At 36.3% G+C, this 27803-nt stretch overlaps 2 protein-coding genes across 3 annotated transcripts; one reads left to right on the forward strand and one right to left on the reverse strand.

The window, feature by feature from the left end:
- Positions 1–136: 136 nt before the first annotated feature.
- LOC139938226 (polymerase delta-interacting protein 2-like) lies at positions 137–22461 on the forward strand. 2 transcript variants are annotated; one of them, XM_071933633.1, is made up of 11 exons: positions 137–248; positions 2106–2169; positions 3677–3774; positions 4975–5089; positions 5415–5484; positions 13417–13524; positions 14131–14267; positions 14528–14554; positions 15056–15181; positions 16339–16418; positions 19364–22461. In XM_071933633.1, the coding sequence occupies exons 1-11, from the start codon at positions 139–141 to the stop codon at positions 19476–19478; spliced, it is 1050 nt and encodes a 349-aa protein (XP_071789734.1). In that variant the 5' UTR covers positions 137–138; the 3' UTR covers positions 19479–22461. The 2 variants fall into 2 exon arrangements, with proteins under 2 accessions (XP_071789734.1, XP_071789735.1); XM_071933634.1 differs by having other exon boundaries at positions 5424–5484.
- On the reverse strand, positions 20594–27753 carry LOC139938227 (transmembrane protein 199-like). Its single transcript, XM_071933635.1, has 6 exons — positions 27534–27753; positions 25243–25322; positions 24711–24800; positions 23503–23542; positions 23289–23401; positions 20594–23020 (listed from the first exon to the last, which is right to left on the reverse strand). Exons 1-6 carry the CDS (start codon positions 27727–27729, stop codon positions 22943–22945), a joined length of 597 nt encoding a protein of 198 aa, XP_071789736.1. The 5' UTR covers positions 27730–27753; the 3' UTR covers positions 20594–22942.
- Positions 27754–27803: the final 50 nt, after the last annotated feature.

A 27803-nucleotide genomic window follows, 5' to 3' on the forward strand; every position in this document is an offset into this window, starting at 1 on the left:
TATCTCACATTTCCACTGACATCAATTAAGGTGGGGTGGGGGGGGGGGGGGTGTATGCTCCTTGTTTTAAACGCGAGAGTCTCATACTCCTATCTTGTTTTGCGTCAACAGAGGGCGCAAGAAGTGAAATAATCAAACATGGCGACCTGCGTAGGAAGAATTGTTGTGCAAGCATCTCAGAGAAATTGTGCCTTTTTAATGGTTTCTGCTCAAAACAAACTAGCAAATAGGAGACAGTTAGCTACAAAGTAAGTAATAGAATAAAGTAAATTATATTTGAGGGAAGAAAAGTCTGTTTTTCGTTATTTTCCGAACCATAAACCGTCAGATTTTCATCATCATCATCATAATAATATTCATAATCACAGCCGTCCTCCCGCCGCGGTCGCACTAAATACCGACAACTCATGACCCCTCACGACAACAATTTATAAATGCACTTTAACAGAACATTTGAACATAAGTCAACCATCAAATATATGCACAAGAGTCATATGCATCTAAATCATCTTCAAACTTTTGACAAAATTGTAGTTTTAACTGTAAAAAATGTGTATTTCGGTCGCACAATACCGACAACTCACGACCCCTCACGACAACTCACAACAACTCACGACAACGATTTTTTAAATGCACTTTAACAGAACATTTGAACATAAGTCAACCGTTAAATATGTGCACAAGAGTCATGTGCATCTAAATCATCGGATAACTTTTTTGAGAATGGCAGTTTTTGTCTTCCATTTGAGCTCATTCAGCCATGAATTCATGGACATCTTTCATTTTCACACAACACTTAGGAAACATGTCATGGAACTATTTCTTAATTAGTTGTATTGGTAAAATGTTTAACCTTACGATGTTATGACGAATTGTTTAGGGGGGGACTTACTTTTGTTGATGTGTTTATGTATAAAATAACACACCTGTAAAAATGTAGGCTCAATTTGTCGTTGAAGTTGCGAGATTATAATGAAAGTAAAAACACCCAAGTTGTCACTCGAAGTTAGGTGCTTTCAGATGCTTGATTGCTCTTTTTTCGAAAACTACGTCTCTTCAGATCAAAGGGAGTCATTTCTCACAATGTTTTATACTATAAACCTCGTCCCAATTAGGCAGAAAAAAAAAATACCAGTTGATCGTACCCGCCTGCATCCTTTTCTGGGGCTGCATCCTTTTTTTTATACTTTTTTATTTTTTTGATTTTTGTAAAAAAAATCTAACGTTATGCTCTCAAACACGTGTAATCGTCTGTTTCATAAAACAACATTAGTGACTGCCTACCAGATACCAGCAAATATTTTTAGTGTAATAATCTGACCCTGTTAACACAGGTCCTCATGCAACAAATAGACATCAAATAAGTTTGCGGTGTTTCAAACTAAAGAATTTGTGGCCTGTTTGATTTGAAATACTAAGCGGCCATCTTGGAAAAAAATAAAAAGGCCCTCATCCTCCTCTTTTTTGAAAAATCCGGACGATCAACTGTTTTTATTTTTTTTATTTGGCCTTACTCGTTACCAAGTAAGGTTTTATGCCAATAATTATTTTGAGTAATTACTACTAGTGTCCACTGCCTTTAAAAAACAAACAATCTTGACAACCTGCTCGTTTTCAAAGCATGCACGCTTTCTCAAACTAGTCAGACCTGTTCCTTCAATTGTGTAGCAATTGATTGTACCAATATTGTTAAGTGGTTTCAAAAGCCTAGTCTGGTACCAACTCAGTTGTATGTAGCAATCATTATTTCCAAGTGGTCATGATGGTTAATGGAACCCAACAAAAACCCTAGCTCATTTTTGTGAAGAGCACAGTACTCAAGTCATTTTATGTTTCTTGTCTCATTAATTTTTCTCTTGGAGTCTTGTGTATGGCTGTAAAGTCGAAACGCTCTAAAAGTGAAAAAGTAGAAATATTATTATATATTGTCTCAGAACAAGTTGGTAACTTTGCCTTTTTTTCATTTTGTGACTGAATAAACTACACATCACATGTTTTTTTTTTTCCATTTACAATTGAAGCTCTTAAAAAGAACTTTATGTGAATGGATAGATGATAGAACTTTAAGATTGATAGCCTGTATTTGTTGTCATCATTATTTTCAGAAAATTGTTGACAGTTGGTCGACTTGAATCCCCAAAGCAGCAAGGAAAGTACATCACTGGACAGGTAAATTCAAACAAATTTGTTTACTTTGAAGGTGATTAAAGCGGTGAAGTATTTTAAAAGGCAAAGTCTACCTTTCATTTTTTAACAATTTGATGGTTTTAATCCTAGATATAAATGTAGATGTACACAATAAAAATAACATCTGGAAACTTAATTTCAAAAGCTGGTTGTGTTTTTGAGATATCGCTGAAAATCCGGAGTGAATATGTCCACAGAGGAAACAGTATCCCTAATAGGAATACAAAATCTGAGAAGCATTGATTATGTCCAGCGCTTACAATTTACCATGGACTATAAAAAATACCTAAAGATAATACTATATTTTCAATGTTGCTAATATTATTATTGTTTTTTAAAAGACAAAAGGCAAAATTAATGAACCCCCCTTCTGAATACAATAACTTGGTACACATAATAAAGTATAGCTTTCAGTACGGTTAACTTGATGTTGCAATTCATATTGAAACATAGTTGCGATAATGTAACTTTCCTCGGACTCCTAATAATTGAAATAGCGACGATCGAAATCCAGATAATGTACCAATTGGTATTCATTAGTATTAATTTCTTTTTTAATTGACGGACCAGTCAAAAATCAAGCCGATTGGTCCTGCTGGCCAGTTGAAAAAAAAGAGTTAAGGGCAACCCTGCATTACGGGGCAAGTCTTCTTGGGATATTGCTCTCCATGCAGAATTTGCTAAAGTGGTACATTATAACCCTTGGTTATTGTATATCAACTCGCACACAAACAATATCTCATATTTGGATTACGGCACCTGGCCAAGCAGAACTATGTTCAAAGAGGGATTATTCTGAAAAAGGAATAATAATAACCGAAGCATCTTTTCTTGTAAAGGCTGTGGACACTATTGGTAATTGTCAAAGACCAGTCTTCTTACTTGGTGTATCTCAACATATGCATAAAATAACAAACCTTTGAAAATTTGAGCTCAATTGGTCGTCTGAGTTGCGAGATAATAATGAAAGAAAAAACACCCTTGTCACACTAAGTTGTGTGCGTTTAGATTGTTGATTTCGAGACCTCAAATTCTAAACTTGAGGTCTCGAAATCAAATTCGTGGAAAATTACTTCTTTCTCAAAAACTATGTCACTTCAGAGGGAGCCGTTTCTCACAATGTTTTATACTATCAACCTCTCCCCATTACTCGTCACCAAGTAAGGTTTTATGCTAATAATTATTTTGAGTAATTACCAATAGTGTCCACTGCCTTTAAGAAGTTGTTTCACGAGAAGAGCTACTTTTGAAGGAATAGACGTACCATTATGTACTACATCAACATGTAGTATTATTACAGTATTTGCTGAAATTCTGTTCATCTTCACAGAGCTCCTTTTTCTGCCCAATATCACAATATTTGACAAAATGCTTGTGCCGGTTAAACTACTTTTGGTTAAGTTGTATTCCTCCTTAACAACAGACACTTGTTTGCATAATTCGGATAGTGAGTTTAAATATAAAGTAATATTATTGTATGTTATTTCAGCTATTTCTCCATAGAATATTTGGTTACCGAGGTATCTTACTGTTCCCATGGTTAGCAAGATTATATGACCGAGATGTAGCAGGGAATAAGCAAGCAAGGTAAGTGTTGTTGTGACCTGAAGGAAAGGATTGGGAAAGGGTTGATTTTTGACTTGTGTGATAAGGACTTTCATATTTTCCTGGATTTTGTTTGATGAAACGTAAACCTTATGACTCGAAACGCTTCCCCAGATTTTGTCTAAGTTGATGTACATGTAACTGTGTATAGAACCATGAAAGTATTAACCGAGTTCATTGCTTTGGATGTTTGGTTGTCATAGCCTGAAGGATCTCAATAGGTATTGGGGGAGAGAGTGTTAAACCTGGAACTTCATTCCTACATGGAACTTTATTCCTACATGGACAGGGTAACTGTCTTCAAAAAAGGACAGAAATGTGAAGTTTCTATGGAAGCATGCCAGAGCAGGGCAGCTTAGACAATAGACTTTGTAACCTAAAGAGGCCAATTAAGGTGACGCCTAGCAACGGATGGATGATGGTAGGATGGAAGAAAGAGGAATGAATAAAGAAGAAATGATTATATATGATTGAAATGGTAAAGATCATAGGCAGCAAGGAATGTGACAAACAGGAAGAGTAACTGAAAGTGTGTACTACTGCTTACCTGTGTGCCAAGATTGTAAATTAACCCGAGGTCACTGGTTCAAATCCCGCTTTAAACAGTCTAAATAGTCAATTTGTCTTTGTTCTTTCCCAATAGAGAAACTGAAAGTGTGTAATACTGCTTACATGTGTGTCAAGATTGTAATTTAACCCGAGGTCATTGGTTCAAATCCCGCTTTAAACAGTCTAAGTAGTCAATTTGTCTTTGTTCTTTCCAAATATATTTAAAGGTTACCAATTCAGTTTCCCTTGTGGTTTTGACTTGAGTTTAAATTTATCCAATGAACAAGACAATTTACCTTTGTTTATTGCCAGCCCACCCCTAACTGCAAAAACTGGAGAGCACGTACATACAGACAACAAAGAAGTCAAAGGAAAGACCCACGTCTACTACCAGGGGTGGATTTCACAAAGAGTTAGGACTAGTCTTATCTCGAGTTAGGACCAGTTACTCGTCCTAACTTAGGACTATCCATGCAATTTGTATATCTTCTAGGACTAGTCCTAAGTTAGGACTAGTCTTAACTCTTTGTGAAATTGACCCCAGGTCCTGATTGATAGCCCTTGTGGTTTTAACTTGATTTTAAATTTATCCCATGAACAAGACAATTTACCTTTAAATTTGCTTCTTGACAGCCCACCCTTAACTGCAGAAACTGGAGAGCACATACACACAGACAACAAAGAAGTTAAAGGAAAGACACATGTTTACTACCAGGTCCTGATTGATAGCAGAGATTGTCCGTTCATTGTGAGTTAACAACAACTGGACTTTCCAGTCACATATATCGGGTCTTGAGAGGGGAAGTATAGAGTTTGGTTTGAATATAAATGAGTAACTTCACAATCACTGAGTTGGATTTGGAATTCTCCAGTCATTCTATTGATGAATGGGTTTTGAATCTTGATAATGTACCTATTGGATTAGCATATTCCTATCTCTGATTGGGATCGGGATCTCGCTAATGGTATTTGAATTTCTGTTTGGATCCATTTATTTAATATTTTTTACACCAGTTCAATTGTTGAACATCTTTTATTTGTTTCTTGTACTTTTTACTCTCCTTTCTATTAAGCGTGCACAGACGGAGGCTGTTACGTTCCTTGGTAATCAAGACAACAATAGGTCTCTGTATGCGATCCCAGGTATGTGGGTTTGTCCTATTCTCCTTGCATGTAACTTTCCTATCATCCAACTGTTCAATATGTTATCTGTTGGTAAAAAAGTGTCCAACTGCCGTAATAATTTTATCTTATTTTGTATGCTAATCATTCACTTCTGAGATAAGATAGTTGATAATGGTGGGGCAGTGATGTAGCAAAAGTCTAGAAGTTGTCTGGTTTGGAGTGGCTTATTAATAATCTTACAAGTGATAATGTGGTATGGTTTATATGACCAGTGAGGGGTAAGCTTAGGATGATACGCATGGTGTTTGAATTCTAATGCCATTAATCTCCATAGTGTTATGCCAGGACTTGCTCTCTCTCTAAAACTAATTTGAAATAATAGCAATAAACAAGAATTATAACAAGAAAATCTATACATCAATATTGTTGCCAGTTATTTTAAGCTAAACTTTGAAAGCGCAGCCTGTAGTTTGTTGCTAACCAAGAAACAAGCAATTTAATGTAATCTTTGCTATCCATGGGGAGCTTTTTTTACTAATTTGTAAGCATGATAACTTTTGGTCAATTATTCTTTACAGCATGTCTCTGCTTAATTCGGTGGCAAGTGGTTTTTTTTTTAGCATGTGCATTTCACTAGTGGGTAGCCACTGAGATTGATTCCAAGCTTTGTATGATGAGAAATATAAACCAAGGAGTGTTTGCGTCATACAACCTGGTGTAGAACTTTGAGAAATGTTTAAGAGTCAGTTCAGGTAAATAATTGGCATAGTTGCTCACGGTCAAAAAATGAATTTTTTTTATACTTTGTTGGTGGAAGGGCCTTGGGGTGCAAGTAAACAAAATTGCATTTTCAATTCTATATATAGCCCGTTGCCATGGTTACGGCTCATTTTGTTTTTTGGCCATTTTAGGCCGATTTTGGGGTCTGAAAAACTGGTTTTTAGCTCATATTTACAACTCCACCCCACCAAAATGCAACATTATTTCAAAAAACCTTTTATATCACTACAAAGTATCATCCTTGGCCTTCCTTGAGAAAAAATTTTATTGCTTTAAATATCACCCTTGTGCTATTTTTGCATCATGCATTACAGTATGTTTTTAGAACTTGCAAAATCAACATTTTTACCCTATTTTTGGACCCCAAATTGTCAACTTGCCAGGGGTCTCAGAAAATTTTCCTTTCGGCTGTGATTAGGGCCAACATTGGTCTTTCCATATCTGGTGTCAAAAACTTGGGCAATTTTATCCTGTTGTGACAGTACTGCCTCAAAACTAGACTTTTTTCCCCAAAACGTGAAAAATGCCTTTTTAAGGGTTTTTTCACATAATATCGACATACGTGTCCACGGTAACAAAAAAAGGATTATTTTTCTTATACTTTGTGGATGGTAGGGACTTGGGGTCCAAATAAACAATATTTACATTTCAAATCATAATATAACACGTTGCCATGGTAACAGTTCATTTGTGTTTAGGCCACTTTAGGCCGATTTGGGTGTCTGAAAAACTGTTTTTTTTTAGTTAATATTTACAACTCCACCCCACCAAAAAACAAAAATATTTCATAAAACCTTTTCCATCACTACAAATTATAATCCTTGGCTTTACTTGAGACAAAAAAATATTGCTATAAATTTCACCCTTGTGCTATTTTAAGAACGTGCATTAGAGTATGTTTTTAGTACTTGCAAAATCAACATTTTTACCATTTTTTTTGCCCTCAAAATTTCATTTCTTCAGGGGTCTCAGAATATTTTCCTTTCGGTTTTGATCAGGGCCAAAATTTGTCTTTTTATTTCTGGTAAGAAAAACTTGGGCAATTGTATCCTGATGTAACAGAACTGTCTCAAAAATAGACCCTTTTCCCCTGAAAACATAGAGAAATGCATTTTGAAATACTTGCTTCATTTTGAATTTATAACATTAAGAAGTTAGTAATAATTCCATCAATCTGGCAGCTTTTCATAAGCACTCTGTAGGCTTAGTGCATTACCAAACATTGATCAGGACTTGTTGATGACCTAAATCTTAGAATTTGTCCTGCCCCGGCCCGGCCCGGCCCAATCATATTTCTTGACATTGCATAAACAAAACAAAGTTTTGTGAACAGCGCCTCTTTTTTGAAAGTCACATTTTTTAATTCCCCTTGCACATCAAGAAAGTTTGTACTGTCTTAATGTTTTATTGGTTCTCAGAATATTTCCCTTTTGGTTGTGATTGGGCTATCATTATGGTTTGCATGTCTGCTGGGGAGAAACACTTTGGTTTATTGTATCCTGTTGTGACACTTCTGCCTCAAACATGGTAACTATTTTTTCCAAAAACAATAAAAATGCATTTTGAAGTTATCCCTTAGTTTGAATTGATAAAAAACAAAAACGAGCATGCTTGTTAAAAAAATATGGCACTGTTTCCATGCTCTTTAAGTAACAAATAAAAAGTTTATAACCATGCTTTGCCACTGAGAGTTCTTGTTTTGTCATGACTACTTTACCTAGTTGTACAGGTATGATTCACATTGCAAGAAGAGAAGTAGTGCAATGAGCATTCTTTACTATTCTTGTCTATACATAGCCTTATAACAGTCTTCTTGGTCTCCTGCCCGCTACCAAACTAAACATTTTCATCCCTATCAGAACAAAGAGGCTCTAAAAGTGAGCAAGTACTGTATCCAAAGTATCTAAATGGCCATTCACCTGCTTTGGCCTTCTGTAAGCAGTTCCCCCATCCACGGTGGGGTTCCTTTCAATTGTACAGTTGCAAACAATAAAAGAGTTGGTTTATTTAACGTGATAAACAATTCAGCAGGTAATGTTTGACAATGTTTTGTGTTGATCGTTCTCAGAGACATATATAATAATTATGAATTAGTAATAATAATAATAATAATAATAATAATAATAATAATAAGACTTGTAATGCGCACATATCCACCCTGCTGGGTGTTCAAGGCGCAGTAAAACCAAAAACAAAACAAAAACAAAACACAACACAAAGAAAAACAGACACAACAAAATTAGTCATTGAAAACCTGTGACATAAGATAAGTTTTGAGAAGAGACTTGAATTTTGCAGTACAAACACAAGATCGAAGATTAAGTGGTAGAGAGTTCCAGATGCGTGGCGCAGCTGAAGAAAAAGACCTGTCACCCCATGAGTGTCGAGACTTGGGTTCAATGAGGAGAAGCATAGAACTTGATCGAAGATTCCTTGATGGAGTGTAAACGTGAAGCAGTTCAGAAATATAGTGGGGAGCTTTGCCATTAAGAGCTTTGTGGACAATGAGCATCAGCTTGAAGATGATTCGTTGAGAGATAGGCAGCCAGTGTAGTTGTTTCAGAATGGGGGTGATAGAACAGGATTTTCTAGACAGTGTCACAATGCGGGCAGCAGTATTTTGGAGCCGTTGAAGTCGGGAAATCTGGTTGTTAGGAAGACTGTAGAGAAGAGCATTGCCGTTGTCAAGACGAGAAGTAACAAATGCGTGAATGACCTTTTCAGTGGCACTTTTGTCCAAGTACTTGCGAATCTTACCTATATTTCTGATGTGATATGATGATAAGATATAGTAAGATAGTGAATGGAAAAAATAATCAAACTAGCCTGAAGAAACTTTTGTCACTGCAAATGCATCTTACTTATTTATGTTGAGCAGGTGCAAGTATTTACAACTTCTTTCAATGTTGTTTCATTAAAGGAACACGTTGCCTTGGATCGGTCGAGTTGGTCTTTGAAAAGCGTTTGTAAACGTGCATTACAAAATGCATATGATTAGAAAGATATTTTAAAAGTAGAATATAATGATCCACACAAGTATCACTCAAAAACATCTTTCTAACCATGCATTTTATAACAAACGGTTACAAACGCATTTCAAAAACCAACTTGACCGATCCTAGGCAACGTGTTCCTTTTAAATGATCTCTTACGCTCATCTTGCAAATCGTTAGTATCATTGTTTTTAATAAGACCTTGGCAAACTTTTCCAATACTTTTAAGTGGGCTTTTTAATTTCCCACATTTGTGTTGGACATGATTGGATGCTCCAAACCATCTGCCTCAAGCACAGAAACTACATTGTTTATGATCTCTATCTCTATGAAAAGTTTTACATTTGGTAGCAGGCAGGGACCAAGGAGAGTAGGCCCTGTATTAAAGACAACTTGTAAAGAATGCTCATCGCACTCTACTTGCAATGGGAATCATACCTTTACAATAGGTAAAGTAGCCAAGTCAAGAACTCTCAGTGGCAAAGCATTGGTTATGGTTTGGTTGGATACCATTATGTTTAAATAAAAACTTTGTATTCATTACTCAAAGGGCATGGAAACAGTGCCAGATTTTTAACAAGCATGCATTGTTTTTGGAAAAATTACTATACTTAAGGCATGATCAGTCACAACAGAATACAATAAACACAGTGTTTCTACCCAGAAGACATGAAAACACCAATAACAACAGAAAGGGAACACTTTCAAAAAAAGAGGCGCTGTTCACAAAACATTGTTTTATGCAATGTCAAGAAATATGATTGGGGCTGGGCCAGGCAAATTCTAAAATTAAGGTCATCAACAGTTCCTGATCAATGTTGGGTAATCCACTAGTGCTTAGGAAAAGCTGCCAGATTGATAGAATTATTACTTTTTAATGTTAGAAATTCAATATGAAGAAAAAACAATTCAAAATGCATTTTTCTGCTTGGGGAAAAAAAGTCTATTTTTGAGACAGTACTGTTAACATCAGGATACACTTGCCCAAGTTTTACTTACCAGAAATAAAATGAAAAATTTTGGCCCTGATCAAAACCGAAAGGAAAATATTCTGAGACCCCTGAAAAAATGAAATTTTGAAGGCAAAAAATATGGTAAAAATGTTGATTTTGCAAGTTCTAAAACCATACTCTAATGCACGTTCTACAAATAGCACAAGGGTGAAATTTATAGCAATATTTTTTTGTCTCAAGTAAAGCCAAGGATAATACTTTGAAGTGATGTAAAAGGTTTTATGAAATATTTTTGTTTTTTGGTGGGGTGGAGTTGTAAATATTAACAACAAAAAAACAGTTTTTCATACCCCAAAATCGGCCTAAAGTGGCCTAAACACAAATGAACTGTTACCATGGCAACGTGTTATATTATGATTTGAAATGTAAATGTTGTTTATTTGGACCCCAAGTCCCTACCATCCACAAAGTATAAGAAAAATATTCCTTTTTTTTTTACCGTGGACACGTTATCGATATTATGTGAAAAGACCCTTAAAAAGGCGTTTTTTTACGTTTTGGGGAAAAAAGTCTAGTTTTGAGGGAGTACTGTCACAACAGGATACAATTGCCCAAGTTTTTGACACCAGATATGGAAAGACCAATGTTGGCCCTAATCACAGCCGAAAGGAAAATTTTCTGAGACCCCTGGCAAGTTGACATTTTGGGGTCCAAAAATAGGGTAAAAATGTCGCATTTGCAAGTTCTAAAAACATACTGTAATGCATGATGCAAAAATAGCACAAGGGTGATACTTAAAGCAATAAAAAATTTTCTCAAGGAAGGCCAAGGATGATACTTTGTAGTGATATAAAAGGTTTTTTGAAATAATTTTGCATTTTGGTGGGGTGGAGTTGTAAATATGAGCTAAAAAACAGTTTTTCAGACCCCAAAATTGGCCTAAAATGGTCAAAAAACAAAATGAGCCGTAACCATGGCAACGGGCTATATATAGAATTGAAAATGCAATTTTGTTTACTTGCACCCCAAGGCCCTTCCACCAACAAAGTATAAAAAAAATTCATTTTTTGACCGTGAGCAACTATGTCAATTATTTACCTGAACTGACTCTTAAGATACCACATCATGTTCCCCAGCAATGTAACTCTTCTTGCCTTTTGGCTGGGTATTAATAATAATAATAATAATAATAATAATAATATCGAAGTCTTATATAGCCCACGTATCTACCAAACAAGGTACTCAAGGCGCTGAGTATTTACAAACTTCCAGAAAGATAGGTTATTACATTGATGAATTCTGAGACCCAATTATGTAGCACTTATAAGGGTTTACAAGGTGCTAACCCCTTCTCTTTTTGATAAGTGCACTGGGTTCTTTTACATGCGTTACACAACACATTGGACCAACGGCTTTACGTCCCATCCGAAGGACGAAGCAATGGTAAAGTGTCTTGCTTAAGGATACAAATGTCACGGCTGGGGATTCGAACCCACACTCTGCTGATCCAGAGTTTGAATTCGGTGCTCTTAACCGCTCGGCCACGACCCTTCGGTATTGCATAATAAGGACCAGCTGTAAACAGTGGTTTATCTGGGCATGCACAGAAAACTCAACCAATAAAATGACTGAATTTGTAAAACCAAGGATTATATTTTCTGTATAATCTATTGTATCATGCATAGCATGGCCTAACAGAATTACATGTTCACATCAGTTCAACATTTGGATTGGTTTGAAATGGATGGGTTAGATGGATTAAACTAAAGAAATATCACAAGAAAAGAAAAACGCAATAATACAAGAAAAGAAAGCCCAATACAACAGAACGGAAATTCATTGCATGGAGTCCCCCATGAAAGGGTCCTTTGTTGTTTGTTACCGAACCTTTTTTGTATTGAGCATGCTTGTAGTCTCAGTGTTGACATCCTCAGGCTGCCTGTGAATCTCTAATAAGGAATTCAACTTCATTCGGTTCTCATTCAAACTGGTTTTATTTGTCCTCCTTGAAGGTTTAGACTATGTCACTCATAAAGACATCCTTCCAAAAAGGGATTCATCTTCGTTCGGTTCTCATTCAAACCGTTTTTATTTTTCCTCCTTGAAGGTTTAGACTATGTTGCTCATGAAGACATCCTTCCAATAAGGGATTCATCTTAATTCTGTTTTTATTCAAACCGTTTTTATTTTTCCTCCTTGAAGGTTTAGACTATGTCGCTCATGAAGACATCCTTCCAATAAGGGATTCATCTTAACTCTGAGACATCCTTCCAATAAGGGATTCATCTTAATTCTGTTTTCATTCAAACCGTTTTAATTTTTCCTCCATGAAGGTTTAGACTATGGCGCTCATGAAGACATTCTTCCAATAAGGGATTCATCTTAGTTGGGTTCTCATTCAAACCATTTTTATTTTTCCTCCTTGAAGGTTTAGACTATGTCGCTCATGAAGACATCCTTCCAATAAGGGATTCATCTTAATTCTGTTTTCATTCAAACCATTTTTATTTTTCCTCCTTGAAGGTTTAGACTATGTCGCTCATGAAAACATCCTTCCAATAAGGGATTCATCTTAGTTCGGTTCTCATTCGAACCATTTTTATTTTTCCTCCTTGAAGGTTTAGACTATGTCACTCATAAAGACATCCTTCCAAAAAGGGATTCATCTTAATTCTGTTTTCATTCAAACCGTTTTTATTTTTCCTCCTTGAAGGTTTAGACTATGTCGCTCATGAAGACATCCTTCCAATAAGGGATTCATCTTAACTCTGAGACATCCTTCCAATAAGGGATTCATCTTAATTCTGTTTTCATTCAAACCGTTTTAATTTTACCTCCATGAAGGTTTAGACTATGGCGCTCATGAAGACATTCTTCCAATAAGGGATTCATCTTAGTTGGGTTCTCATTCAAACCATTTTTATTTTTCCTCCTTGAAGGTTTAGACTATGTCTCTCATGAAGACATCCTTCCAATAAGGGATTCATCTTAGTTCGGTTCTCAATCGAACCATTTTTATTTTTCCTCTTTGAAGGTTTAGACTATGTCGCTCATGAAGACATCCTTCCAATAAGGGTTTCATCTTAGTTCGGTTCTCATTCAAACCATTTTTATTTTTCTTCCTTGAAGGTTTAGACTATGTCGCTCATGAAGACATCCTTCCAATAAGGGTTTCATCTTAGTTCGGTTCTCATTCAAACCATTTTTATTTTTCTTCCTTGAAGGTTTAGACTATGTCGCTCATGAAGACATCCTTCCATATTCAACAACAGAGAAGAATCCAATCCAACATGAACTCTTTGATAAGTTCTTAGAACAGAATTCAGGCCAAGGTTAGTACCTGCTTTTTGGAACTTTTTAACTTAATAGAAGCTAGATGAACTTTTGTTTAGTGTCAGATACTTTAGTGAGTAACGTAATTCCTTCTTTTTGGAGACTAATGGCCAATGGTGCCAGTTTGTTGGCACTTGCTAGAATGCCAGCTTTTTCATATTTTTCCACAATAAATCCATTGCTCCGGGAAAAAAATGTTTTTGGTTTTGAAGGACTATCATAAAAGAATGTCAATGCATCGTATAGTGCATTGTTCTGGCTCTTGAGCACCAGCATCCCTGTACTGTATGTCTTCTAAGTATCTAAGTTTCTTGGTGTGGACAACTTTGTAGCATTGCTTCAGCACTTATCTTACTATTTGAATATGGAAAAAGATTGTAGTTTAAAAGACACACTTGTATTTTATACTGAACAAATTAGTTTGGTGTTTTTACCCGACACCCAGCTCTATAGCTTTGTATCAAAATAGATATGTAGCCCTTGTCTGTACCTACATGTAGCATATAAATCACACTCTGCACTTGTTGCAAACCTACCCATGCACTAATACACAGACCCTCCTTAAATATTACTGTATTTCTTGATGCTGTTTTTACTTTGAATAGATCCTAACTTTGTAGCTAAGGACACATTGAAGGCATGGCAAGAGAAGAATCATCCATGGTTGGAGTTATCAGATGTTCATAGAGAAACAACAGAGAATGTTAGAGTTACTGTTATCCCATTCTATATGGGTGCAAGGGTTAGTCTCAATTCAATTAAAACAGGTATCTGCAAATTATTTTTGCTGTTTGTGTTGCGTTTTATTTACATTTCTAATTGTGATTTTATATTCAATATTTAAAATTATATTTAATCAAAAAGGTGCGATTAAGGTGTGTTTAGTGTGTTTGTTTGTTTGTTTGTTTGTTCGTTTGTTTTTGTGTTTGTTTGGTTTGGATGTTTTTGTATGGTGCCTCTCACTCTTAGCATTCCTAAAGTCAATATTATATTTCTTTGTAGGTTTCACAAGACTCAAGTGTGTACTGGGTAAGTTAAAACCTTCAGCCAAATATTCAGTTTTCAAACCTAACCATCCCATCCCTTTCAAACATTAACAGTATGTTTTATTCTGTTGGACTGAGGAATGCACCAGTAAACTGAATATGCTTTAAATGGGATCTGGCATACCACTTTGATCAGATTGCAACAGTTTGGGTGTTGAGTCACCGTATCATGTTTGGTTTGTTGGAGTGAGGAAGGATTCTAGTAAATTACCCCTAGAAGTGGGTGCCTTAGTGCCCAACTCATGAAAGACTCTTATCAAGAACATTGTATTGTTTACAGAAAGTGCAACAAAAAAGGTTAATGGCCTGATGTTTTGACCCTAGCAGAGTCTTTCTCGAAGGCGAAGTGAGAGAAAGATTCTGCTTGCGTCAAGCAGTTTGCAATAGCTAATTCTATTTTCTCCTTTGTCACATTGTGCAAATTTGACACAGTTCATGTAAGGTGTCAGATTTTGATGATTAAATTATGATTGTATTTTATCAGTGGAGATACTGCATCAGGCTGGAGAATCTTGGGGAAGAGACAGTCCAACTTAGGGAACGACACTGGAGAATATTCAGTCTGTCTGGAACTCTAGAGACAGTTAGAGGAAGAGGTGTTATTGGACAGGTATATAGTTCATGTTTACGTCTGGGGTGTTAGGGTTAGGGTTGGGAGAATCTTGGGGAAGAGACAGTCCAACTAAGGGAACGACACTGGAGAATATTCAGTCTGTCTTGAACTCTAGAGACAGTTAGAGGAAGAGTGTTATTGGACAATATGTAGTTTATGTTTACGTCTGTGATTTTAGGGGTTAGGGTTAGGTCAATGTTTGTGTCATCAAATGAAAGTTGTTGTATCAATGTATTGCCAAACGAACCCCCTTTTCACTGTTAGGGTAAGAGTTATGTACCAAATGTTATCAATGATATCCCTATTAAAGTTTCCAGCCATTAGCTTATCATCATTTATTCTGGTGTATCCACTTTCTTATTTCCCACTTCAAATCTATCTCCCTGTTCAAAGTATATCTCCATGCATTGAAGTATACAGGTATCTATTACAACACTATTAGCAACACAGCCGTAGCCTTAGCCTAGCCGAAACCACCAATTCTGATACAGGCTTAGTCTGCGTCTGAATACAAGCCACTTTGGCTACAGCTTTGGCTGATACAGCTTTGGCTGTTCCAGCTATGGCTGTTACAGCTGTGGTTGTTACAACTATGACTGTTACAGCTATGACTGTTACAGCTATGGCTGTTACAGCTATGACTGTTACAGCTATGACTGTTACAGCTATGACTGTTACAGCTATGGCTGTTACAGCTATGACTGTTATTGCTATGGCTGTTCCAGCTATGGCTGTTACAGCTGTGGTTGTTACAACTATGACTGTTACAGCTACGACTGTTACAGCTATGGTTGTTACAGCTATGACTGTTACAGCTATGGCTGATACAGCTATGGCTGTCACAGCTATGGCTGTGACAGCCATGACTGTTACAGCTATGGTTGTTACAGCTATGGCTGTTACAGCTATGGCTGTCACAGCTATGGCTGTTACAGCTATGGCTGTTCCAGCTATGGCTGTTACAGCTATGGCTGTTACAGCTATGGCTGTTCCAGCTATGGCTGTTACAGCTATGGCTGTTACAGCAGCTATAACTATAAGCCTGATCCTGTTTTGGTGTTATGAATATCAGTATTCTAACTGCAACTGGACACAGGGAGCTACACACAGATAATGGCTACATTATCATAGACATGTGACTTTGTTTTTAACAGGAGCCCATCTTATCGAAGGAACAACCGGCTTTTCAGTACAGCAGTCATGTTTCACTGCAAGCACCAAGTGGCCATATGTGGTAAATCAGAATATTGATTCTATCTGTCATTTATCTTCCTATTGTCTGAACACTTTGCTACACTGTACTTAGTTAACCCTTCTTCTGTCTTACCAATCAATGTAATCCACTATGCCAGCCTGCTATAGACTGTGCAAGTCTCGTGCGCACCGGAGCGAGAAAACACGACAACTGAAGAACTTAATTTTTTTATGAATCAAATCTTTGCTTTAATTTTTTCTTAATGCCGAATCTGAACAACAAAAATACCCATTAGAGCTTGTTTAAATTAGTTTTAGCTTTTTAAACAAATACACAATTATCGGTTAAAGTCTATGTATAGACAAAAGTAAAACTCTGGGACAAGAATGTTTGTTTGATTTTAAATGTTTTGAAACCCCTTTTGTAAATCTACGCCCGAATGTGAAACTACTGAAAGCTGGTTTATACTCGGACGCACGATGGTCGCAAGAGCGTTAGATAAACGCGTGACGCATTGTAAAGAGGAAGCCGACGCCTAAGCGACCAATGAAAAGGCTTTCCACCCCGCGCGGCCAAAACAAGCGTCTGCGGAAGTTTCGTGATCGGAGATGGGCACAAATTCTTAATTTTTTACAAGTAACCTGACCTGAGGTCAAGTTTAAATATCAGTTTTTCTTCGTTATTATGTTGACTTTATTTTTACTTTTACATATGTTGTTAATTAGTATTACATTTTTAACAACATATGTCATTTTTATGGTCATAAACTATATTAAACTAAAGTAATGGACGAAACAAAATCTCCCCAACGTAAAACTCCATAAGAAGTTCAAATCTGCGCAAGACTTGCACAGTCTATATGGTATCATGTGGGAAATGTACACAGTCAACCCTCCTACTGTCTTACCATTCAATGTAAGAAGCAGGGATGAGATTCTTTCGCCTTTTGGCGGAATTCCGACTTTCCGACTTTGAAAAACCGTCTTTTTTTTTCAGTTCTGACTTTTTAAAAATCTCCGACTTTGGCAATGTGAGTTCTGAACCTTTCACTTTCCAACATTTAAGTTGACAATAAAAATATGAGTTTTTGAAGATTTTGAAATGAAATAAAACAGTTTTTATTACTATTTTAAGCTTTTAGCGTGTTACAGGGTTCGAAATTAGCAGTCCCCGAAAATCATTTGAAAACACAATGCACAAACCACATGGTGCAATCCGATAATCGAGTATCCACACACATTGCCCACATAGTCCATGCAGCACATAAACAACACACACAGTTGTCCAAAGTCCATTCTGACCAACATTCCCCACGCTGTGATTGGCCGTTGATGGCTGTTGATAATTCCATATTCATGACCTTCTTAACTAGACTTCAATGCAGTACACGTTCACAAACGGAGTAAAGAATTGCCCCACGTTGTGCATAATGCCTGCAGACTGTGCACATAGTACAGCCTTGGAGGATAATAGCATGGACAACTTTTGCCAACAGAGGGCGTTGTGGGGCAAAGTTCATTGAATTATTTCTCGATGTGCATGTTGCCTGATCGTTGATTCATGAAGATTTTGTTGCAAACGGAGTTCAAAACATATTCAAATCAACCTAACAACTAAGTCATTTAAGTTGTTGATGGAAAAGGAATACATTAAGGTTTTAATTAAGAGATAAAATCCTCCAAAAACATAATTTTAAAGCCATTATACACTTTCAATAAACAGTATTGTCCAATGGCCCACACTTCGTGTATCACAACTTGAATATAAAATAACAAACCTGTGAAAATTTAGGCTCAATCGATCAGTGAGTCGGGAGAAAATAACGGGGAAAACCCACCCTTGTTTCTGCACGTTTCGCCGTGTCATGACATGTGTTTACTATAAATCCGTAATTCTCGATGTCGAGAATTGATATTGTTTTAATGATTTCTCAAAAAGTAAAGCATTTCATGGAATAATATTTCAAGAGAAGTCTGTTATCATTACCTTCTGTAAACCCTGTAAGTTATTTGTAATTCTGTGAACTTTTATTTTGTTGTCTGTTCCAAAAGTGTATAATGGCTTTAAGGGCTTCACTTCCTCTTTTTTCCCTTTTTTTTTTGTCCTTTTTTTTTTTTTCTTTTTTTTGTCCTTTTTTTCTAGTGAAAAAGGCGGGGATTTTAAAAAAAAGGTGAGGGATTTCACCTCCAGTGATGAACAAATTTCAATCTTTTTCATTTTTTCAGAATCTCATCCCTGAAGAAGTAACTATAAATACTAAATAGTAAACTTGTTATCCACCGTGGTTGTGAATGAAAGATGCACAATGTCAGCCTGTAATATCATATCTTTTTGTGAATGCATCTACACAGGATACAGTCAACCCTCCTACTGTCTGACCATTCAATGTTATCAACTGTTAGAAGTAACTATAAATACTAAATAGTAATGTTGTTATCCACTGTTGTTGTGAATGAAAGATGCACTATGTCAGCCTGTAATATCATTTTTGGGAATGCATCTACACAGGATACAGTCAACCCTCCTACTGTCTGACCATTCAATGTCATCCACTGTGGTTTTAGATGCACTATGCCCAAATTAATGTAGACAGCTCTAGTATAAACAAGTGCCCAGTTGTTTCACTGCTGCAGTTGAATGGTGGTAGGGTTAAAGCAATTGGACCCTTTCGGTACAGAAAACAAAATAAAAGTTCACAGATTTACAAATAACTTACAGGAGGTAATAGTGAAAGACTTCTCTTGAAATATTATTCCATGAAATGCTTGACTTTTTGAGAAAATATTAAAACAATATCAATTCTCGATGTCTAGAATTACGGATTTATTTGTAACACATGTCATGACACAGCGAGCGTGCGGAAACAAGGGTGGGATTTCCCGTTATCAGAATCTCTGTAGCTTGTTCTCATTTAAACAATTATCATGGAGTATAGAAAAACTGAAAGTTGACTCCTCACTAAAGTTTCTTTATTTAACCAACAGGGGAACATTCAGAATAGAGAAGAGCAATGGTCAAACATTTGACTGTAGGATTCCGCCTTTCACATTGGAGAGTAAGCAAGATGACCAGCCGAACCCTCATGGATTCTTTGGATAAGAGCCTCAAACATTGTCACATCCTCCTTCCTCACAACCTCCTTCCCAACAAACTGCTTAAGATTCACCGATTACCAATTGATGTTTGGATAAAGATATGATGCTAGATCTGGGGCCCAATTTCTTAAAGCTGTTAAGCAAATACTGCTTAGCAAACTTTTATTCTGAGCCAAACATGAGTGGGGTCCAGTCGAAACAATGTAACCAGTTAATCAGTTTCGGTTAGTCAAGATTTTTCTGCGCTTAGCAATGTTTTATGCCTACAGGCTTTATGAAATTGGGCTCTGGTCGGTTCCAAGTTTGTTTATGACAAAAGTTTTACACCAATAAACAGGTTACCGGCCAAAATGCTATGTAATGTGTGAGTTCATGACTGGTATCTGGCCTTCTTCATCAGCCATTAATTCTAATGAACTGTGTGTTTATGGAGTTTGTAAACCACGCATAATTTGCTGAATATAAAGAAGCAGATTTTCTTGCATTGTGGAAACGGGCAACCAGCCACAACAATATGCAATTAACATTGTGTGCGACTGGTTCACAGCCAATTTACATTCAGTAAATTAACCTGTTAGTTTGTTTATTCTATAACATTGGAGTTTAATAAGATCAACTTAAACAAAATCACACAGAACCGTGTGTAACACCAGCCATTGTGGAGCTCATGTTGTACCCTACTCATGTTACCCCATTAGGGAAGTTGAGTGTTATACCACCAGATCTAATCCCTCTTTTGTTTATACTTTTTTGGCAACAGCTCCCATTGGTTTTGTACATTTTTTCAAACTGTGGCACCCAACTGGAATCCTGTTGTCTCTTTAGTCGTAGGTTCCTGGTTTGAATGTGTATACCTTCCCACACATACACACGCACCCACTTGCAGTCGTGTTTGACCATTATGATAGAGGACACTATTGTACTTTCTGTTGTTCCTGTATTGAAGCAATCGCTATTGGTTTTGTGCACAAAATGACTCAAAGATCACATGAAAACAAAGAACCTAATAGTGAGGACCTATTGTCCTTATTGAAAAATGTCCTCGGAGGGTATGCCAGACAAACACACCACTAACAGCTTGTTTTGGGTTTTGATGGTAACTGTACATTTATGTATAGAGATTTCTGTTAATCCCTGGTGATTGAAGGGATCAAGAAGAGTCTTTATCCCCTGGCAGCTTCTGAATCATGCTTAAGTTTTGGTTTTACATAAGGAAAAAAATAATTTTAAAAGAATTTAAAGAGATATTTTGGAGTCGGGTATGTCGAAATCTTCCAGTATGGAGACTTCCCTTTAAATTTCTGATAACAAGATGCAGCATTTTAGTACAATTTATGTCTCATGAATAGTGTCTTGTTTCCTCTTTCATAAAGACATGAAATAATGGAATTTGAGTTCATAGGGAAATTCAGTTTGAGTTTAGAGCCCCCTTTAATACATTGGTTTACTTTTTTTAAAAGAGAACAGTAATTCTAATAATACCATCCCTTACAAGTAAGGCCTCCTAAACAAATATCTTCTAAGATATCCAAATCATTTTATTGTTTTTGTTTCATTGCTTTTATCAAAAATACTCTTTTTTTAATACAAAATAAAACATTTTATTTTGTTTGAATAATGTTTCTGTACATGTCAGACAATCAATTACTCTGGATAATTCCTGGCATCAGGATTTCCCCCAAATCTCCTTGATCCTTCAAATTAATCTTGACAGAATGTAAAGCAATCACCAAAGGGAGGAATATATATTGTCCATGTTTGTATTTCTTGCATGTGATTCACAGAGTCTGTAAACCTTCTGAGATGTAAAATTTGGGAGGTTTTGGTCAACAAATTCAAAGATCTGCCAAAGGTACACATTGAACAAAATGTGCTTGCCATAACTGGTTTCCTTACTTCACCAAAATTATACTGGTTCCCAGCTCCATTAAGCAAGTGCATTCTCATAGTACAATTTTACTTTTCATTGTGATTTCAGCTCAAGTTATTTTGGTTTATATTTCATTTGGTGGTAAATGTTTTATGGATTGGTATACTAAAGCTTTATTGTGGGATTTTAAGAACATGATCAGAAATAGGATTGTTATTCTTCGAGATGTACATCAAGCTTTTATAATTTAACTTAAATAAATACACACAAAATAAATTGTCCTGATTATACAGGAAAGAAGTAAAATAAAAACGGATGCAGATATGTTTAGAAAAATATAATTTAATTTTTTTGTTTTCTTTACATACTACTGATATTCTTACATGGGTACTTAAATCAATACATATACATTATTATGCTAAGATACAAATTATATTCAGAAAGATTGTAAATAATTACTTCTACATGCTACAATGATTTTCATTCTATAGTACCCTTATGGAAGATGTTTGGTGGCAGCAGACATGTACCATGTGTTAACGGTGCACCCGGGTGCCCCACTACCGTAATTGATCTCCTATAGCAAAATATACTAAATATTCAAAAATACAAAAAAAAAATCTTAAAATCTCACGGCTTTTTACTGAGGTGAAATCAGTCCACTGACTCTTGAACTTGTGTCCCCAGCTCAATTTAATATGGCCCCTAAAGGTCACAATATTAAGCACATTTTCGACTGAAACCCTTTTTGGGGCCTTGAATCTGTCGAAGTCAAAGAATATTTTGAGGGTCTGTACTAACGCAATTAATGAGCTCAACACTCTCCTTGCATAGTTTTGAGTATGCACCAAATATTATAGAGCACCTAATGCACAATATTGGGATGTCGGCTGAAACATGAAATGTGCACTGGACAACTCTTTCTGATGTAACAATTGATCAGTGCAGCCAATGAACATTGCTAGCAATTAGATTTATGTAATTAATATATTTTAATGTCAATGCATTAATTGTTTGCAGTTTACATATGGAATGATAATAACTCGTCAACTAATTATAATATTGCTTTTGGTCAATAAACATAAATCACTGATAGATCATTGGGCAAACAAAATTACATCGGCAAGAAATCTAGCTCTTGAATTTACATTAATTAAATTTAAGTATATAATTGATTTTATAGATCACAAATTTTTAAAGGAGATGTTAACTTAGTTTAAAGACAATAGACACTATTGGTAATTGTCAAAGACCAGTCTTCTCACTTGGTGTATCTCATCATATGCATAAAATAACATACCTGTGAAAATTTGAGCTCAATTGGTCGTTAGTCAAAGTTGCAAGATATGAATGAAAGAAAAAACAACCTTGTCACACAAAGTTGTGTGCTTTCTGATGCTTGATTCGATTTCAAGACCTCAAATTCTTAATCTGAGGTCTTGAAATCAAAGTACTTCAGAGAGAGCCGTTTCTCACAATGTTTTATACTATCAACCTCTCCCCATTGCTTTTTACCAAGTTAAGTTTTATGCTAATAATTATTTTGAGAAATTACCAATAGTGTCCACTGCCTTTAATATTTAGTTTGTAGAAAAATGTCAAATCTCAGTTTTGATGAAGAAGTACAAGTCGGCAACAGCTACAATCATTGCAAGAGAAAAGCCACATAATACTCTCTGTAAAATGAGAAAAGGAGACGGAAAGAAAAATGAAACTTAAAATACATGTACTAAGAAAATCACTGGGCTTGGAATTACACACAGTTCACGGCACCTTTCATCTTACCATGGTCTTGGTCTTAACTTAACTTAATTTAAAGTTGACTTAAGTTGACTTTGACTTAATTTAAAGGACTAAGACTAAGAACAATTTTGGAGTAACTGATATTGAAGTTGAAATCGTGAAAAAGTGTGACTGAGAATAGGTTGAAGTTGTAATACTTACTGCATTGACTGATTGTCCTGAGTAGTACATTGCCATGAACCCAAAGACAAATGCTCCAACGACAGTTAGTAAAATATTGAGTATTCCCATCAACTGCACCTGGACGCTACGCACTGAAATATAAATAATGTTCATACCAAAATTAAGGACCAAGTCACCAAATATTGATATTTTCTTACTACATGTAATTAAGTCTCATAAAACATGTTCTTACCTTCTTGTCCCACTTGAGCCAAAGGACTTTTCCCAAATATCTGAAAAACAGAACAGTTTCCATCTGTTAAAACATACAAGTAACCTTAGTACAAATTTTGTTTCTATTACTTGAAATAAATGTTGGGTTAGTGGTAACACAGTATAAAGAAAAAATAATAAATAGAATTAGTGGTAATTGAACCATCCGACAAGGTTTTACTCTGAAAAATAGTCCCAACTCAACATCCAGCTTTAAGATGCAAAGCTTGTTTGGATTTGGGAGGGGATTGGAAACTGTAAATATGTTTAGTGTCTCAGGATACAGGAGCGTGGAAGGTTCGGTTTGACCCTTATGGAAGAGGAAGGTTCGGTTTTGACCCTATTAAGAAAGGGACTTACTTACATCAGCATGGAAGGTTTGGTTTGACCCTTATGGAAGAGGAAGGTTCGGTATTGACCCTAATGGAAGAGGAAGGTTCGGTATTGACCCTATTAAGAAAGGGACTTACATCAGCATGGAAGGTTCGGTTTGACCCTTATGGAAGAGGAAGGTTCGGTATTGACCCTAATGGAAGAGGAAGGTTCGGTATTGACCCTATTAAGAAAGGGACTTACATCAGCATGGAAGGTTCGGTTTGACCCTTATGGAAGAGGAAGGTTCGGTATTGACCCTAATGGAAGAGGAAGGTTCGGTATTGACCCTAATGGAAGAGGAAGGTTCGGTATTGACCCTTATGGAAGAGGAAGGTTCGGTATTGACCCTATTATGGAAGAAACTTACATCAGCATGGAAGGTTTGGTTTGACCCTTATGGAAGAGGAAGGTTCGGTTTGACCCTAATGGAAGAGGAAGGTTTGGTTTGACCCTTATGGAAGAGGAAGGTTCGGTATTGACCCTAATGGAAGAGGAAGGTTCGGTATTGACCCTAATGGAAGAGGAAGGTTCGGTATTGACCCTATTAAGAAAGGGACTTACATCAGCATGGAAGGTTCGGTTTGACCCTAATGGAAGAGGAAGGTTTGGTTTGACCCTTATGGAAGAGGAAGGTTCGGTTTGACCCTAATGGAAGAGGAAGGTTTGGTTTGACCCTTATGGAAGAGGAAGGTTCGGTATTGACCCTAATGGAAGAGGAAGGTTCGGTATTGACCCTAATGGAAGAGGAAGGTTCGGTATTGACCCTAATGGAAGAGGAAGGTTCGGTTTGACCCTATTATGGAAGAAACTTACATCAGCATTGACAGATCTTGTCATCTCTTTATATTCTTTATTTTCTTGCTCTGCTTTCAGTCTCTCCAGCCTAGCAAGTAACTCTGGATTCTGTAAAAGAAAGTAATCACAAAATAAAATCAATTTAGAATAAAACAAATTGACAGCTTGGACTAAAATAGTTTGCATGCTTTTGTTCAAAGTTGCTTTGGCCTTTGAAATCTTAAGGCCTTTATGGAGAAAATGATTTCCATTTTCTTTGTTTAGTTTGTTTTTTTCAGTGTAAGACCTGATAAGCAAATGCAGCTTTAGTTTTCACAAAACAAAGATTAACCAACTGTTCTCAAAACATGTGTTCTTATCCCATGGTTTCATTTTTTTAATTATTTTGTGTTCAACAAGTGAGCCTCACAAAAATGCCATTTAACACCATCATCAATTAATTGCAGGTGTGGGAAGTACCTTAATAATGTCATTAAAACCAGTTGATGATATTGGTATTGATAGTAAAAAGAAGGATTAAAATAATACTAGAACCTGACAACAGACTTACTCTTTGAGGTTTAGGTAAGGGTGGGAAAAATACCTCACTCCCCTCCAACAACTCATGGAGATAAAGGGTCGGTTTCCCATCTAAATAAGAGAAGAATTTCATCACAATAATTTATACCACCTAAACAGAATTTGTTTACTAGATAGCGAGAAGATCTAGCAAATACCGTGACTGGTTTGGCTACAACAAACAACATAAAAAGAAGTCTACACAAAAACAAATGAAAAAGACAGTCGCATAATTTGACAATTCCATTACTTAAATTTTACATTATGGCTAGGAGAAGTAGACCGACCGACTCAAAGTACATTGTACCTCACACACAAAGGAATTACACCAGAACAAAGATATTGACAAAATAGGGACACCGCCAATATAGGGCTAGATAGCTCAGTTGGTAGAGCGCCGGCACGTTAATCCAGAGGTCGTTGGTTCGAATCCCACTCCAGTCAATTCTTTGTTCCACCCCAAAAATCACACAAAGGAGTTACCTAACTTTCTTTGGCATGCTGTGATCAGATGAAATAATCACAGGTTACAGTCAACACTCCTTCCAAGTTACTGGGGCCAAGTTATACTTCAAGAATAAATTTCCCATCATGATCCACACACCAGAGATGCCAAGTCCAAAGGCTAGCTATGCGTGAGATTTTTCAAAGCTCAACCCCCCACCCCCCTCCCCCGGAAAAAAATAAAATAAATTGCCAGTTTTAGAAGGCCTTTCGAAATCGCCGCCCAACTTCTTTTTCTTTTTTTATGAAATCAACAAAAAAATCAGACATTTAATTGTGGACAAAAGAGTGTTTCAAAATGCATCAAAAACTTCTTTAGAATAACTAAAACTCAACTGAGGTACACAGGAGATGTTGATGGTTAATGTGGAGGTATGATTGTGTCAGATTATTTCCTTCCAAACTAAAAAAAAATCTACTAAAAATGATGTCCAAAATCCTCCGCTCACTTCTTCTGCCTGTTGTGTCTTCGCTAGTAGCATTTAAAGAATTTGCTAAACGAATCGGGAAAACTTGTGCGCAATAAGCGTTTTGCGCTATGCCGAACTTTAGCTGAACCTGCTGGAAGAGCAAAAGAGTGCGCAATCTGCAAATTTGCGCTCTGTTTGTACAAAGTTTGTACAAGAATGATGATTCTGATAAACTGCGTGCAATCTGAAGATTGTGCAAACATTGTAGATTGCGTTTTTTGTACACACGAGCGCGATTTGGTGATGCATGTCGTTAATTTTAATTTTTTTCCCGGTCTGGCCCCAATGCGTGAGAAAATGGTTGCTGTGCGTGTGAGCGTGAGACAGAGCCCAAATGCGTGAGTCTCACGCCTATAAATGCGTGAGACTTGGTAGGTCTGACACACTGATAAATCACAAACAAATTTAAGAAGGCTTTCAAAATGATTTTGATATTCTGCAGCTCCAGGAGGATGCATTGTTAATTTGTTTGTGGTTGGATGAACTGATGGAGCTAAATGTACACACATTATTTTTCCGCACTGAGCATGATGTCACATTACACAGGAAATCTCTCTTATCTTTTTAAATTTAATTTTACATTAATTTGTATTTTTGAATCTTTAAATCAGAGGACCTTGCTTTAACTTAATTGTGTTATATCCTCGCCAGTATCCTAGATTCACAATGTCTTCAACTTTATTAAAGGAAAAGTTTCTGTATCCTGCCACCACTTTTCATTTGTTCTGTCAGAAATAATAATAAGTGTCTAATTTTCTAAATGTCGATGAGGTATAAAAATCCTTTGTGTAAAAATTAGTGAACAAGTGGTCCGAACTGGTGGCAGGATACGGAAAGTTTCCCGCTTTAAAATTAAAGATTCTTGTAGGCCTATTATTTTTTAATTATATTTTCTGGTTAATTGTAAAAAGAAAAGAAAAATGAAATGAAATTAGTATCTATTGTGGCTGTGGAGATGGTTCCTTCCTCCATGGCATTTGGTACTGCTCAGCAGGTCAGTGCTTGCCGAGTCATGAGTGCAAAATGCAACAATGGTGGAACTTGAATTTAAGTTGAATTGAATCATGGAGGAAGAAATGGGGGGGGGGGGAATGAAGGAATTGGGAATCTTTCCTAAGATTTTTGAATGTAACAAATATTTGTCCTCAATAAATCATTTACTAGCTATAACTACTACTTATAAATAGAAGGCGACATGTCATATTATTGTAAATAACCCAAATATTTTGTTCAAAGAAAATTCTTTAAATTGAGTATGGCGCCCTCAAGCGTTCAAAAATGCCGTTTATGTCGCCAGTAAAACAATTACCTTTTTTTACTAAATACTTTTGAAGATTTCTTAATGTTGAAAAGGGTATAACCGGTTCCTCTTCGAGATTCTCCTTCCTTCTTAGTTTTTCATATCCTCTCAATTCATTCTTGAATGTTTCTGGTACATCAGCACGGGATAACACACTGTCAATACTATCGTACATTCGGTCCGTTAAAATCATGAACGTCGCCATCTTGAAATTTAAAGGTCAAAGGTTGAACAGGAATTTGAAGAATCAGTTTTTTATTAGTTGTTATTAAAACAGTA

This window comes from Asterias amurensis, chromosome 6 (assembly GCF_032118995.1).
Source record: "Asterias amurensis chromosome 6, ASM3211899v1".
Lineage (NCBI taxonomy): Eukaryota > Metazoa > Echinodermata > Asteroidea > Forcipulatida > Asteriidae > Asterias > Asterias amurensis.

Coding starts and splice junctions, on each gene's coding strand:
- LOC139938226 (XM_071933633.1), top strand. CDS start 139: ATGGCGACCTGCGTAGGAAGAATTGTTGTGCAAGCATCTCAGAGAAAT. Junction 5,485..13,416: donor GTCTCTGTATGCGATCCCAG/GTATGTGGGTTT, acceptor TCTTCCTTGAAG/GTTTAGACTATGTCGCTCAT. Junction 13,525..14,130: donor AGAACAGAATTCAGGCCAAG/GTTAGTACCTGC, acceptor TACTTTGAATAG/ATCCTAACTTTGTAGCTAAG.
- LOC139938227 (XM_071933635.1), bottom strand. CDS start 27,729: ATGGCGACGTTCATGATTTTAACGGACCGAATGTACGATAGTATTGAC. Junction 23,402..23,502: donor GGCTCAAGTGGGACAAGAAG/GTAAGAACATGT, acceptor TTTATATTTCAG/TGCGTAGCGTCCAGGTGCAG. Junction 23,021..23,288: donor CAGGACAATCAGTCAATGCA/GTAAGTATTACA, acceptor CTCATTTTACAG/AGAGTATTATGTGGCTTTTC.